Source organism: Carcharodon carcharias, chromosome 11 (assembly GCF_017639515.1).
Source record: "Carcharodon carcharias isolate sCarCar2 chromosome 11, sCarCar2.pri, whole genome shotgun sequence".
Lineage (NCBI taxonomy): Eukaryota > Metazoa > Chordata > Chondrichthyes > Lamniformes > Lamnidae > Carcharodon > Carcharodon carcharias.
In genome coordinates this window covers 127,220,263-127,234,840 of record NC_054477.1, presented here as the reverse complement: position 1 = coordinate 127,234,840, position 14,578 = coordinate 127,220,263, and the positions used below count along the sequence as shown (strand labels likewise).

General features: G+C 44.8%; 1 protein-coding gene across 2 annotated transcripts in view; it reads right to left on the bottom strand.

Moving 5' to 3' along the window:
- Nucleotides 1–14,578, bottom strand: part of abcc4 (ATP-binding cassette, sub-family C (CFTR/MRP), member 4) — a 516,215-nt gene that overhangs the window by 77,757 nt on the left and 423,880 nt on the right. For both annotated transcript variants that reach the window (XM_041199134.1, XM_041199135.1), the window contains exons 24-26: nt 12,367–12,467; nt 10,414–10,605; nt 7,705–7,860 (exon numbers count right to left, since the gene is read on the bottom strand). In XM_041199134.1, coding sequence (XP_041055068.1) covers nt 7,705–7,860; nt 10,414–10,605; nt 12,367–12,467 — 449 coding nt within the window. The remainder of the gene's footprint in view (nt 1–7,704; nt 7,861–10,413; nt 10,606–12,366; nt 12,468–14,578) is intronic.

The window sequence follows — 14,578 nt, the reverse complement described above, 5'->3', positions numbered from 1 at the left end:
CGCAAATGGTATTCAATTAAGATCAATACTAAATCCTACTTGGAGCATTGGTTATTCCTCCTGTCTAATTACTATTGTAGAAAATAGGTGTACGTTAGGCAGTAGATGGACATATTGTACAATTTTTGCAATGTTACAGGATGGTTCCAAGCTAATATTAAGCAACATGAAAATAGACTAAAATTTGTTCAGTGGAACAAATATATCAGCATATGCAAAGCTGGCCAAAATTATCTCATTTTTTAAAAATTCATTCAGAGGATGTGGGCTTCGCTGGCTGGGACAGCCTTTATTGTCCATCCCTAGTTGCCCTTGAGAAGGTGGTGATGAGCTGCCTTCTTGACCGCTGCAGTCCATGTGGTGTAGGTACACCCACAGTGCTATTAGGGAGGGGGTTCCAGGATTTTGACCCAGTGACAGTGAAGGAACAACGATATATTTCCAAGTCAGGATGGTGAGCGACTTGGAGGGGAACTTCCAGCTGGATGGTGTTCCCACCTATCTGATGACTCTGCCCTTCTAGATGGGATTCGTTGTGAGTTTGGAAGATGCTGCTGAAGGGGCCTTGATGAATTCCTGGAGTGCATCTTGTAGATGTACAGACTGCTGCTGCTGTGCGTCGGTGTAATTTGCTTTAACTGGTTTAGTTACTAATATGTTAATTACCAACTGAGACTAGGGCCTGATTTACTCTGTGGACTTTTAAAAATGCCAGACAGGATCCTGATGTGGAGGTCCTGCCCCCACTTCTGACAGAATCAGAATTTCTGACAGCAGGAGGAAGAGGATGTGATTCATACAGGAGGGAAACTTGAGCTCAGCACGTCATTTAGACTCAGTGCTGGGTTCAAATAGACCCGATTTTGGCTGGTCCAAGGGTTTGCAGTGTGGGAGTAACTATTTATAGAGTCGGCGTTAATGCTCTTGAAGGGTGGATAATGCCTGTTATCAGGATCTAGAAGGCTCTACCTGAAACGATGATGAACAAAGATCATGATCTGAAGTTTTTTTTAATCCCCTGCTCTCTAAACATGGAAATAACCAGGTTTACGTTGTTAGTGAGAGTTTAAAGGACACTGGCTAGGATTTTCTGCTCCATGCCTAAGTCCTGTGGTGGGGGCAGGAAGCCAGAGGGACTCCTGTCACAGAGCCTAGTGGGAAAACCCATCGAATCGCGTTATGCTGGGCTGATTAATTATGCATCCAGGGGATTTCCGGGGAAATCATGCAGCGGGGCGGGCAGGAAGTCGCACACCCCGCTGTCATATCCGGGTGCTATATTTATAAGGTGCCCTGACAGCTGCTCATTTATTGCATGTTGGAATTTGGAGCTGGAAACAGCAGGGAGGAGTCAATGAGCACTGATCCCAGGGTTCAGCGATGTCTCACTGGACACACTTCTTCAAGCAATGGAGGACAGGAGGGCATCCGTTTTCTGAGGCATGGGAGGAGGAGGCCCACCCATCTCACCCACCTGCATGGGGAGAGATCGCCAGGGTGCTGAGTACTTATTCAACTCACAAGAAGATAGCCCTGCAGTGTGGGAAAAGGATGAATGACCTCATCTGCACTGCCGGGGTAAGTGAATCTACTACTCCCCATACTCGCCTCACTGAATGGGAACTGGGACATGGTCCTCAATAGTAAGGCCACCATCTGTGCTGTCCATGCACAAAAGCCCTTCGCAAGGTGCTGGGATGCTGCCTCTTGCCCCACGGCAGTCCATGTGATCTGCAGGTAGAGAGGGAACTGAAGGAACAAATTGTGGGCTGGGGGGCGGTGGGGGAGAAAGGCTGGTTGGCGTACAGTGCAACTGCAGACGCTGCTATTGTTTCTGTTGTCCTTGTCCTTCCACCTGCTGCTGCTTGCAGGTGTGGAGGGCGTGGCCAGAGTATCCTTGCAATAGTGCATCTTTCATATGGCACACATTTTCCTGTGGGTTGGTGGTGGAGGCTGGCTGCATGCAGATGTTACCTGCATCACAAGTGCTCACAAACCATCTTCTATCTTTACGCAGGAGAGGACAGTGCGCAACAGGTATGAGAGAGAGAAGACAGGAGGGGGCATGCTCAATCTCCACCCTGCACGCAGTATGAAGAGCGGGCTGCCGAGCTGGCAGGGGAAAACCGTGACCATACCTGTGGCAACGGCAAGGCTGGCCTCCATAGCCAACCAGTGGCCAGCGAGGAAGCATTCTTAATCTCTGCATGTAGAAACATGATGGCGATGATCGGTGTAACGTAGGAGGCAGCCCATGCAGTCACTCATTCTCGCCTCTTTCCATTTAGATACCAACAGGAAGACGGTGAGGCCAGACCCCAATCCTGAGTCCAGCCCCAGCCCCAGCCTGCAGAGGGCGGAGGATGATGATGACGATGCTAAGTCTGAGTCTGATGACGAGTTTCTGGGAGCGGTCCTGGACAAGATGGAGATGCAGCAAGAGGCAGGGGAACATCTGGAATTCAGAGGCCCTCAAGCAAATGGCAAGTGAGGTGGAGGAGTCTGTCTGCCTGCTCTCTGATGTAATGGCACCGACGTAAGCGCACATCAAAGTCTCCATGGGGACAATGGCGGCCTAGTTTCTGCACACAGACCTGCACTCCATCGCTGTAGCCATTGGTGAGACTTTGCAGATGCTATGCAAGAGGGGGACCCAAAGAGAGTAGGAGCGTCAGGCAGTCACCCCTGGGGCTCCACTCAGGACTCTCCAAGGGTGTCCCGCCATTCTAAGTCCCCTCTGTCTGTGACTCCATCAGCTCCAGCCTCTGGGGCTGCTGAGTGTGCACCTGCCCCAGAGCAGGAGACCCAAACAAGGCCGGGGCTCTTACAGGCCTTGAGCCTCCAGAGGACGGCCACCAAGGTCATCAAAGAGAATGCGGCACAGCGGTCGGCAGGCTGCCTGCACCCCTGCGGCAGCGGTCGGGGAAGCACCTAGGCACAGTGGTAGGGCACGTAAAATTAACAAGTTCTGATTCACTCTGGTGGCATGGGTGTACAATCATTGTAAATTGCTGTTGCACGCTTGTAATTATATGTACGGTTGTAGTTTATGGAAGTCTACTGGATTTTTATTGCTTCTTTTCATGTTAATGCCTATGCATTAGGCGCCCCCTTGCCCTCCGCCTCAATTCAAGGGGCCAACCCAGGCTGGGTCTATGTTTTCCTGATTCATGTCTGTGCATGGAGGCATCCATATTTGCCAGGGCCATTGCGAGCCAGGAGGGAGAAGCCTCCCAAGCACACAGTTCCCTTGCCCTCACTGCCTAGTCTAGAGAGACAACTTTCCCTTGTCAGGCAGTATTTAGGGTTCCCCTTCAGTTGCAGGCTCAAGGGGCTGAGAGGCCTACTCTTGCTCGTACTTCATTTGTTCGTATATGTTTGTCTGTCCAGTTGAGCTGATCTGCAGCTACACCCACCCGATTATCCTCCTCCCAATCAGCATCTCGAGCTGCACATTGAGGGGACGGACAGTGCCTCAGCAGCAGGATGGTGCACGTTTCCTTTCAAACAGTCTGTAACACTTTCTACCCTCCACTTGTAACCCACACTCTCCCTCCCCATCACCAGTGACCTGACCCACATGTAACCTTTACCCTCCCAACCGTCACCCTAGAACCCGCCCCATAACTCTGCAGCCCATCACTGTCACTATTCACATGCCCATCCACCCCAATGAGCCCACCCCAGTTACAGTCCCCATGCCCATCCCTAGGACCTGTGTTCACCTCCAAGTCCCCTCCAAAAAACAGCCTTTCACTTGCCATTGACGGACCCTACCACATCTCACAGCCCCCTTTAACTGTTACTGTTCCCTCCAATCATCAGTACCCTGGATTTGTCCTCCCAGACTCTGCGATTGACATCAGTGACCCCTCCCTCTGACTCCTCCCCTCCCTCACTGTCCCCTGCTGTCCTCCCCTTCTCAGTCCCCTGCTCAACCACCACCGCCCCCACTGTTCCCTGCTCTCCCCGTCCTTGCTGTCCCCTCTTTTTCCTGCTCTCTACTCCTTATGGTCCCCCTACTCTCATATCCTTCTCACGGTCCCCTGTTGCTCTCTCCCACCTTACTGGTCCCTGCTCTCCACAGCGCTTGCACCGCTCACCGTTTCCAACCCCCATTCCCCGCAAAGTTGCATGCTTACAACACCACTCACTCCCCTCCCCGACCCAGCATCCCCACCCATCCCACCTTATGACTGCCCTCTCCGTCCTCCACTGACCCTCCATCGATGCTGCGTACCTTCCACCCACTCCAGCCTGCCATCCTGGTAAGTCTCAAAGTGTGTACGTTGTTGGTCCGGTCGTGTTTTGGGCTGGCATGAACTACTGAGGGCGGGGCAGACGATCAGACGGGGAGGGTCAATTCCGGTTAGGTGGTAATTTGAATCCCACTAATGACATGGTAAAGCTTCCTGACAGCCTTTGGCAGTAATGGCAACCCGCCAGTCTCCCACCATGACAGTCAGGACCGCAAGTGACCCCTGTTGTTTCACACTGTAGGGAAACTGATTTTTTCACTTATGCTGTATTCTCTGCCCCTGCCCGCCACGAACCCCGCCACTGGCAGGAAAGGACGATTCCACTTACAGTCTACTGGACTGTTTCAGTTAACAGGTCATCTCGTGTAGATTAGAAGAAAACATTTATGTAGTTTCATTGGAGTTATTTATTGAAATTTAACGAGGGCCAATTATTTTGCCATTATGAATGCCTGGCTGAGTTTCAAAAGGTATAATTATCTCAGCTGAGGATTCGGAGTTCACAGTTTGATTGAAAGTGAAAAGGAGCTTTTCAAGGATTGGCTGTCATGGATGTGGGGTCTGAATTGAGGTTTTTTTATAAGTGGTGGAACACCTGAGATTTAAGTACTTTGAATGTTTTTTTTCACTATCAAGTGTGTACGAGTGAGAGCTGTGTTAGATTGTTTGAAGTTTATTTTCATCTCCAAGGGCTCCTGAGGTTCTGCCCATGGTAGGTATTGGGTGAGTAGTTATGGAGGTGGCATGGGGAAGTGAGGGGCCATAGGGGCATGGTGTGGAGAGGGCAGCATGGGTTGGCATAAGTCAAGGGGGGGTGGTGTGAGGCAACATGGAGGATGGGTGAGGGGGGTTGAGGAGTGAGTGTTAGAGGGCCTAAACGCTTCTAAAACAACTGGGACAAAGTCCCAGGGAGCCAATACGGGCCTACTAACCAGACTGCCTCAGCACTCACCTGCCTCTGTGGCTGCCTAGGATCTGCTTCTCAGACTCATCCTCATCTCCATCTTCTTGGAATGAGAAATGGGTCCAACGGAGTCCTTTAAACTGAGTGGGTCTGCCAAGTTGGGAGCTATCCCCCTTGGTAGCAAAAATCTGGCCCTAGGAGTAGAATTTTGTCCTTTGGGTCCGGACCTCAATTTTGGAGTCAAATGGGGGTCACAACCCCACATTGTGTGAAAAAGTTGATTAGTGGGCAGAGACTGCTCTTGCCATCCAATTATGGACACTGATGGGCTCTTGAAGCTGGGAGGCCTAATTTGATAAGGTAGATTCAAAATTGGCTTAGTTGTAGGAGACAGAGGGTGATGACAGAAGGATGCTTTAGTGACTGGAAGCCAGTGTCCAGTGGCGTACCACAGGGATCTGTGCTTGGTCCCCTATTATTTGTCATTTATAGAAACAACATAGATGACTATGTGGAGGGTAGGGTTAGTAAGTTTGCGGATGACACAAAGATAGGCCGGGTGGTGAACAGTGAGGCTGAGTGTCTTGGGCTACAGGAAGATATGGATGGGATGGTCAAATGGGCAGATAAGTGGCAGATGGAATCTAACCCTGAAAAGTGTGAGGTGATACACTTTGGAAGAAGTAATTTGACAAGGAAGTATTCAATGAACGGCATGACACTAGGAAGTTCTGAGGAACAAAGGGACCTTGGCGTGTGTGTCCATAGATCTCTGAAGGCGGAGGGGCATGTTAGTGGGGTGGTGAAAAAGGCATATGGGACACTTGCCTTTATCAATCGAAGCATAGATTACAAAAGTAGGGAGGTCATGTTGGAGTTGTATAGAACCTTGGTGAGGCCACAGCTGGAGTACTGTGTGCAGTTCTGGTCGCCACATTATAGGAAGGATGCAATTGCACTGGAGGGGGTGCAGAGGAGATTCACCAGGATGTTGCCTGGAATGAAACATTTAAGTTATGAAGAGAGGTTGGATAGACTTGGGTTGTTTTCACTGGAGCAGAGAAGACTGAGGAGCGACCAGATCGAGGTGTACAAGATTATGAGGGGCATGGACAGGGTGGATAGGGAGCAGCTGTTCCCCTTAGTTGAAGTGTCAGTCACAAGGGGACATAAGTTCAAGGTGTGGGGCAGGAGATTTAGGGGGGATGTGAGGAAAACCTTTTTACCCAGAGGGTGGTGACGGTCTGGAATATACTGCCTGGGAGGGTGGTGGAGGCGGGTTAACATTCAAGGCTATGGGCCAAGTGCTGGTAAATGGGATTAGGTAGGTGGGTCAGGTGTTTCTCACGTGTCGGTGCAGACTCAATGGGCCAAAGGGCTCTTCTGCACTGTGAGATTCTGTGATTTTTCCCAGTTGAAAAGAATACAGTCTTTGCTGGGAGACATTTTAGATTGAAAGTTTGGATAAGCTTTTTTCTTTGTCAATTCCATAACAACTTATTCACCAATAAACTGATTCCAGATAAATGTTTTTTTTTAATGAGCAAGAACTAATTTTCTCCAAAATTAATAAATTGACAGGTGCAACTTCTTTAATGTAAACAAAGGTCTGTTACTTCATCTTCCATAGAACTTACGAAAAATTAATGTAATTAATTTATGTAATTAATAAAATCAATTTAATTTCAGAAATGATTAGACAATATGATTATCATTTATAGAAAATGTAATTAGAGTCAGCTGACTAAGGTGCCAAATACCTGTAAACATTAGTTAAGCTCCAGTACAGCAGAAGGACAAATTAGTCATGTTCTTTGTTTTAAAAATGAAATGCAAACAATTTCTACACAGCAAATGAAAATATGTTCCACAGCTAAAAAAATTCTCATCTAGAACTTTGGTTTATGTGTCATTAAGCTTGTGCCTTAGAATGAGCACACACGGAATCATAGAAAGGTACAGCACAGGAGGAGGCCATTCAGCCCAAAGCATCTGCGTTGGCTGTTTTGAAAAGCAGTCGAGTTAGTCCCACTTCCATGCTCCTTCCCTATATTTCTGCAACTATTTTCTCCATGTGCTTATCTAATTTCCTTTAGAAGGCTGTCCACCATCCTATCAGGCATTATGAACCAAATCCCAACCTTTGCATAAAAAAAATTCTCCCTATGTCATCTCTGGTTCACTGTTCCCTCCAAATATTTTACAAAATTATGAAGCAGTCTGCTTATACAACTGCCACTGCACTTCAATAAAAATTATTGGGCAAAAAACAATTAGATGTTTTGATGTGAAAGGCACTACATATTGTTTAGTTCATTTGACAATCAACTGAAGGCTTAAAAGTGGTGGCCGTACATTAACCATTTATAACAGCAGAGGAAGCAAAAAAGCTGTTCTTAACTTTATTCCATACAATAAACTTAAGGTTAGATATAAAAGGATTAGTATATTATGATCAAGGTTACAAAAGTATATTAAACCAGCTCATCATAAGGCTAATGATATTCGGAAACATTTGATTTGAATCAGCTCATACTGTACCTGAGGAATGATAGACATGCTATTTCGCAGGTCATGTAAACCTAGTTCTGAGGTCACAATGCCATCAATCATGACTTTCCCTTCTGGTTCAGCAAGGCGAAACAAGGCAGAGATTAGAGAACTCTTCCCAGCACCTGTCCTTCCAACAAGCCCAACCTGTAAAAGTATGCAATATTAATTAATTTATTGTTCATTTTTCATTGTACTATGCAAGCAGGGCTGGGAGGTTAGAATTAGAAATGAGAAAAAATTAGAAACAGGAGACTGAATTTTTGTTCCAGGGTTCCAATCCTGATACTGGGTTGGGAACCCAGAAGTGGCTGGGGTGGGTCTCAGGTGGAAATTTTCAAGGAGGCAATCAAATAATGGGAGTTCTGTCTAATTAAGTTCTGAGAGGGCCAATGAGAACGTCCAAGGCTCTGGATGGCCAGCAAACCTACTGGGAGTGGTGGGCATTGTAGGTGTAAACGATGGTCAGAGCAGATAGGAAGAAACTGTTCCCGCTTGTGAAATGATAGAGATGCAGGGGACACTGATTTAAAATAAATTGGTAAAAGAAGCAAAAGTGACATGAGGAAACACTTATTCATGCAGGTTAAGGTCTGGAATGCACTGCCTGAGAATGTGGTGGAGGCAGGTTCAACTGATGCATTCAGAAGGGAATTAGACTTATCTGAAAAGGAACAACGTGCAGGGTTATGGGAAGAAGATGGGAGAATGGCACTAGCTGAACTGCTTATTCAGAGAGCCGGCGTAGACACAATGGGCCGAATGGTCGGCGCTTAAACAATTCTGTGATTCTGTGAGGTGACCTCTTGAAGGCTATGGCCCTTAGATTCGTGCTGAGCTGCATTGCAGGATGTGCCTCCAATCAGATTGGCCAATAGCTCTCCAAGTGAGGGGCAGAAGTCCCATCTTTAGCCAATTCGGTGTGGAAAACCCCGCCATCCAAAACATCCTGCCCCTGGTGTTTTAACAGGTAATTATTTGAAAATGAAAGAGCAGGTAGATAATGTCATAAAAAAAATTGATAACATTTTGGATTTTATAAATAGGGCATACAAGATATAAGTTAGAGCACTATGCATAGGTTAATGAGTTGCATAAGTCAGGAGAACTTTATTTAGAGTTTTTGGATTGCTTTGCCACAAGGGAGTGACTGAGACAGAAAAATTGTATCTTTTAAAAGTACAAGTTGATGAATATTTGAAGCAGCAAAATTATATAGGGTTTTGGAAAGAAAATGGCAGGAGAATTAGTTTAACATTGCTCTAGCAAAGAGCCAGCAGAGACAATGCGCTGAATGGGTTCCTTTTTTACTATGGTTCTATTTATCTGGGTATATTTTATTTAGTTGCTTGGATGTGAAGTATTATTTTAGTGTTATGGTAATCAGAGTCATGCAGTTGACTAGCCATTATTACCCTCTGCACAAATCTCTTGATTTTGATAGATTGTCCGAGTTTCTAAATTGCTTCAAAAGAAAAGTGAACGCATTTAATTTTAAGATGTTCATTGCACAGATACAACACTCACACAAGCACTTAAATGAAGATTTTTCTCATGTGATTTCTTTGCAAATTACAAGTTGGAATTAAAATTTCCCAGCCATTAACTGGTCACCAACATGGTGGGTCATGGGGTGTTCAGAACGATTTTTGAGATTGCATATTACGGGGGGGGGGAAGAGAGACGGTGGGTGGGAGTAATCGCGCCAGAAGAAGCGTCTTTTCCAAACTGGCTGACTTTAAAAAAGGTTGCCCCGCAGTGACAACATACTCTGGGTGGCTATATCAAGCTGAGGGTCAGACTTCCGCCCCTCAGAGGAAGTCCCATTCTTGAGAGCTGGCGGCCACAACTCAGTATTGGGTGCTAGTAGGATTGCAAGCAGTTCCACCAAGATTGACGATGGACACCAGACCTGGGTAAGTCCTGTGTTTTTAGGGCAGGGAGGGAGCGGGGCACCCTAGGGAGGGGGGTTTAGTGGGATGGGTTTTGGAGGCCAGGCAGGGAGGCACAAAGTGGGGAGTAACATCTTGCACGGGTGTCTCCGATGTGCACAGGGTACACTCCTGAATGATGTGCCCCCCCCATCCTCTTCCTGCCTTTTCACCAAAGTTGTTAAGAAGAAATGACATTCCCACTCTCACCGGCCTGCCATTGCCCAGTGCAATGGCACTGAAGGTGGATTGAGGGCCTTAAGTGGGCAATAATTGGCCACTTAAGGTTCGTAATTGGCTCAAGGGCAGGCAGGCATCTTACTCAACCCCCCGGCTTGGCCTAAATAGCCAAGTGGTTATGGTACTGGGCTTGTAACCCCAAGATCAAGAGTTCAAATCTCACAATGGCAAACTATGAAACAATGTAACTTCATCTGAAACAGGTTTGTACTCGAAAGAGTTACTCAACCCCCCATATTATGGAGACTGGGTCAGAGGTGGACGGGAAGGCTAGCCACCCTACATATTTTGTATGATCCTTCGCCCAAAGCACACCAGCAGGGTGTGTGCAAAATCCAGCCCATGGTGAACTCTGCTTGGGAAATGTAGAGTGGTGTGGCTATTCTCTTAGTTTGTTCAGATATTTATTTTCAAAAATTGATAGCACAACATTAACAGTAAGAATTGTCTAATAACTGGCTAAAATCAGATTTTTCAAACAATGGAAGTCAAAGTGATTAATTGTTAAACAGTAGCTGATTTTGCTTACTTTTTCTTTTGATCTGATTGCTAGATTCAGGTCCTTTAGAACAGGCTCACAATCTGGACTGTAGCCAAAGTTGACATTTTCAAATATGACAGCTCCATGGTCTGGCCAACCATTGGGTGGGGGCTTGTGAGATTCCCATGGTGCTTCACTTTCAAGTTCAGTGTAGTCTAGTACTCTTTCCACTGAAGTCAACTACAAGTATAAGACAAAATTTAAAAGTGATGAGGAGTCTGACTGGCAAAATGTGTTAGACCATTTTCTTTCACACAAGATTTAATTTGAACCACTTTACTTGGGAAAAAATATCGACTTCCCAGCCATAAAGATTTTATATAAAATGAGTCTGGTCACTTAAAACTCATTTTGCATAAAAATACACATAATACAGCATATATATACACACAGGGGTGAGACTAAACCGAAGACTAAAAGATCTGAAAATTTTTGGTGACAAGGAATTATATAATTCTAGCACTTTTCATGATCTGAAGTGAAATGCAAATGCTTCTAGGCCCTTCAAATGGATGAAATTATTAGACTTCAAGTAGGTAGAAACATTAGTTTTTGCTTTATTTACCTTCTATTATCATCAAGACTGTAGACTAATGCCTTTGTCTCAAATCATCAAAGTTACCTCAGCATTCAATGCAGTTAGTACATGTAATACAGGATGAAGTCCATACTAACAACAGAACATGCAAAGCAAAGCAAAGGACTATGGCACTGCTTCACAAACTGTTTTTCAATGTGATCCAGTTTTAACTTACTACCATCTTCTTAAGGACAATTAGGGGTGGACAACAAAGGCTGGCCTGGGTAAAAATGCCCATATTCCATGAACGAATACATATAAATAAAAACTCTTGAAAATTAACTTGACCCCAAACTTCAGCAAAAGCAAAACAGCAATAAAGCAGCAGAGGAAATTTTGGAAGTTATTAAAATTTGCATATTACAGATCAACATCATATCGTATAGATATGAAAATCTGTCCTTTTAAAGTAGTGTGTCATATTTTGATTTGTTATACAAGTCAACGATGTCTCAGATGAGTTTCAGAAAACAATCAAATCTGCAATAGTGTAAAAATCTTGCAGCGTATTTCAGAATTGGCTTACAAGAGTAAAGTATTGTGGATGTTGGAAATCTGAAATGAAAATAGAAAATGCTGAAAATATGCAGCGGTTCAAACAGCATCTGTGGACAGAGAAACAGACCTAATGTTTCAGGTTTCAGGTCACTTGCCTGAAACATAAACGCATTTCTCTCTCCACAGATACTGCCAGAACTGCTGCATATTTCCAGCATTTTCTGTTTTTATTTCAGGATGGCTTGTTCTTCAAAAGCAATAAGCTTGTTGAGCTTGTTCGGAGCTCATAATAGCATTTTTACAATAATTAATTAGAGAAACAGAAATGAATATGAACGTAAAATTTATTATAAGAAATTGTTTTCTTCGGTGAGGAAGAGAGGAAAGAGATAAATGGGGTCTTTTTGGGGTCGGTTCCAAGATGACAAGCCTGGCGATTGAAACTTAGAACCAAATAAACACTCTGTGGCAGATTTGGTGATCTGATACCCGAACAAGGCAGCTCTGTGATACTCTAGGGTATTCTTAATGATTGGGTAGCTAGCTTAATTCGTTAATTGATCCTTAATGGGGCTTCTCTGTCACTGGGAGTGCTGATTCTTCCCATATGGCTCCAAATAACTGTGAATACCCCAACTGGCAGGAGGGTCTAACTGAACAATGGCACTGACAAGCAGCAGTTTTCAACTCCAACAATACACGTGGGTGTGGCAGAGTGTGATGAAAAATAAATGTTATCCAAAAAAAAGGAACAAGTTGCACAAAATCAGTGATTTTACCCAAAGCAGAAACTCTACCGCCAGCCACTTAACTCATCAGATTCTTGTTGTTTATTAAATAAAAAATTTTAAGAACATCCTTACCAGATTTTCAACTTCAGCACTTTGTCGTACTCCCCATTGGAACATGCCCATTAGTGTGATAGCATACGAAAGAGCCAATCCAACTTGTCCTGCATCTAAATCTGCAAGAGCGGTTAAGAAGTGATTTAAGCAAGTGTTAATATGACACATGAAAATAATCAGAAAATTGATAAAATGAATAATAAAAAATATGCTTGTTCTCAGAAATGATTTTTTTTTTGCAGGATTTTGACTGATTCGAAATTTCCTAAAATTCGGTGGCACTTTGTTACAAAACCATTTGTGCTGCAAATGAGTGACTATAAGTGCACTTTATGTGTATTTATAAATGTGTGTAAACTTACAGAAGTACAGCTGGAGGATGTAAATCTGTGAATGCCTGCTTTGCAATTTCTATATTAAAATGTCACTTTGCAGTGAGAAGGAAACATACAGGTACTGCAGAGCATTCCTGTACAGACAGACTATCAGCAGGAATTTAACTGAGTGAAAACCCATCCACTTACACAGAATTAAAGTCATGTCCAGCATGTTAGAGAGCAGAAGAATGCATGATCTTCCACATAATTCCTCACTGGGAAACTAAGGGCTGGATTTATGCTAACAAGGTGGAAATTTCCCAATTTGGCAGAGCCTCCTAAATTTAAAGGGATAGGTTAGGCCCAATTTTTGTCCCAGGGAGGTGGGGACAGGATTGAGTCAGACCCACTACTCCAGAAGCAATTCTTAAGGTGGGTGCAAGGGGGGTTGGGGTGGTGGGGGCAAGCACCGAGGCAGGCCAATTAAAAAGCCTGCCGCTGTTCTCTGGGACTTTCTCTCAGTTATTTTAGAAGCTGTTTTGGCCCTCTGGCCCTCACCCCTCCTCAACTCTCCAACAACTCCCATGTATGAAAAAAATAAACTTCTAACAATCTGATACAACTCTCACTCAGGCACACTTGATATTGCAAAAAACTCCCATTCAAAGCATTTAAATCTCAAGTGTTCCATCTCTTATAAAACAAACTTAAATTCAGACTTCACATCGATGACAATCAATCCTTCAACAGCTTCTTTAAACTGTCAATGAAATTGTGAACTCAGTATCCCCTGCTGAGATAACTGTAGCTTTTGAAACTCAGCCTAACTATCATAATGACATAATAATAACATTTGGGAAATGTCAACGAAGAATTCTACTGCAACTGCATGGACAGATGGTGATATGTTTCTCTAATCTAGACCAGATGAATGGCCTGTCAATCAAAGCAGTCCGACGGATGGTGTTTTTTTTAAACTTTCACTGATAGCTTAAGACTTTTTTTTAGTTTAAAAAACATAAAATCATGACACTTAAACAGACCTTATCCACCCTTCAAGAGCTTTTTTTCATATTTGCTCATGGGGTGTGGGCATTGCTGGCTAGGCCAACGTTTATTGCCCAGCCCTGTTTGCCCTTGAGAAGTTGGTGCTGGGCTGCCTTCTTGAATTGCTGCAGTCCATGTGGTGTAGGTACACCCACAGTGCTGTTAGGAGGGGAGTTCCATGATTTTGACCCAGCAACAGGATAGTGTGTGCCTTGAAGGGGAACTTGCAGGTGGTGGTGTTCCCCATGTATCTGCTGCCCTTGCCCTTCTAGATGGTAGTGGCTGTGGGTTTGGAAGATGCTGTCTGAAGAGTCTTGGTGAGTTCCTAAAGTGCATCTTGTAGATGATACATGCTGCTGCCACAGTGCATTGGTGGTAGAGGGAATGAATGTTTGTGGATGGTATGCCAGTCAAGCAGGCTGCTTTGCCCTGAATGGTATCGAGTTTCTTGAATGTTATTGGAGCTTAGTATTCCACCACACTCCTGACTTGTGCCTTATAAAAGGTAGATGGGCTTTGGGGGGTGGGGGTCAAGAGGTGAATAACTTGCCACAGGATTCCTAGCCTCTGACCTGCTCTTGCAGCCACACGATTTATATGGCTAGTCCAGTTCAGTCTCTGGTCCATGGTAACCCCCAGGATGTTGATTGTGGGGTATTCAGCGATGGTAATGCCATTGAATGTCAAGGGGTGATGGTTAGATTCTCTCTTGTGCAGATGGTCATTGCCCAGCACTTGTGCGGCGTGAATGTTACTTGCCACTTGTCAGCCCATGCCTGGATATTGTCCAGGTCTTGCTGTATTTGGGCATGGATAGCTTTAGTATCTGTGGAGTTGCGGATCATGCTGAACATTGTGCAATCATC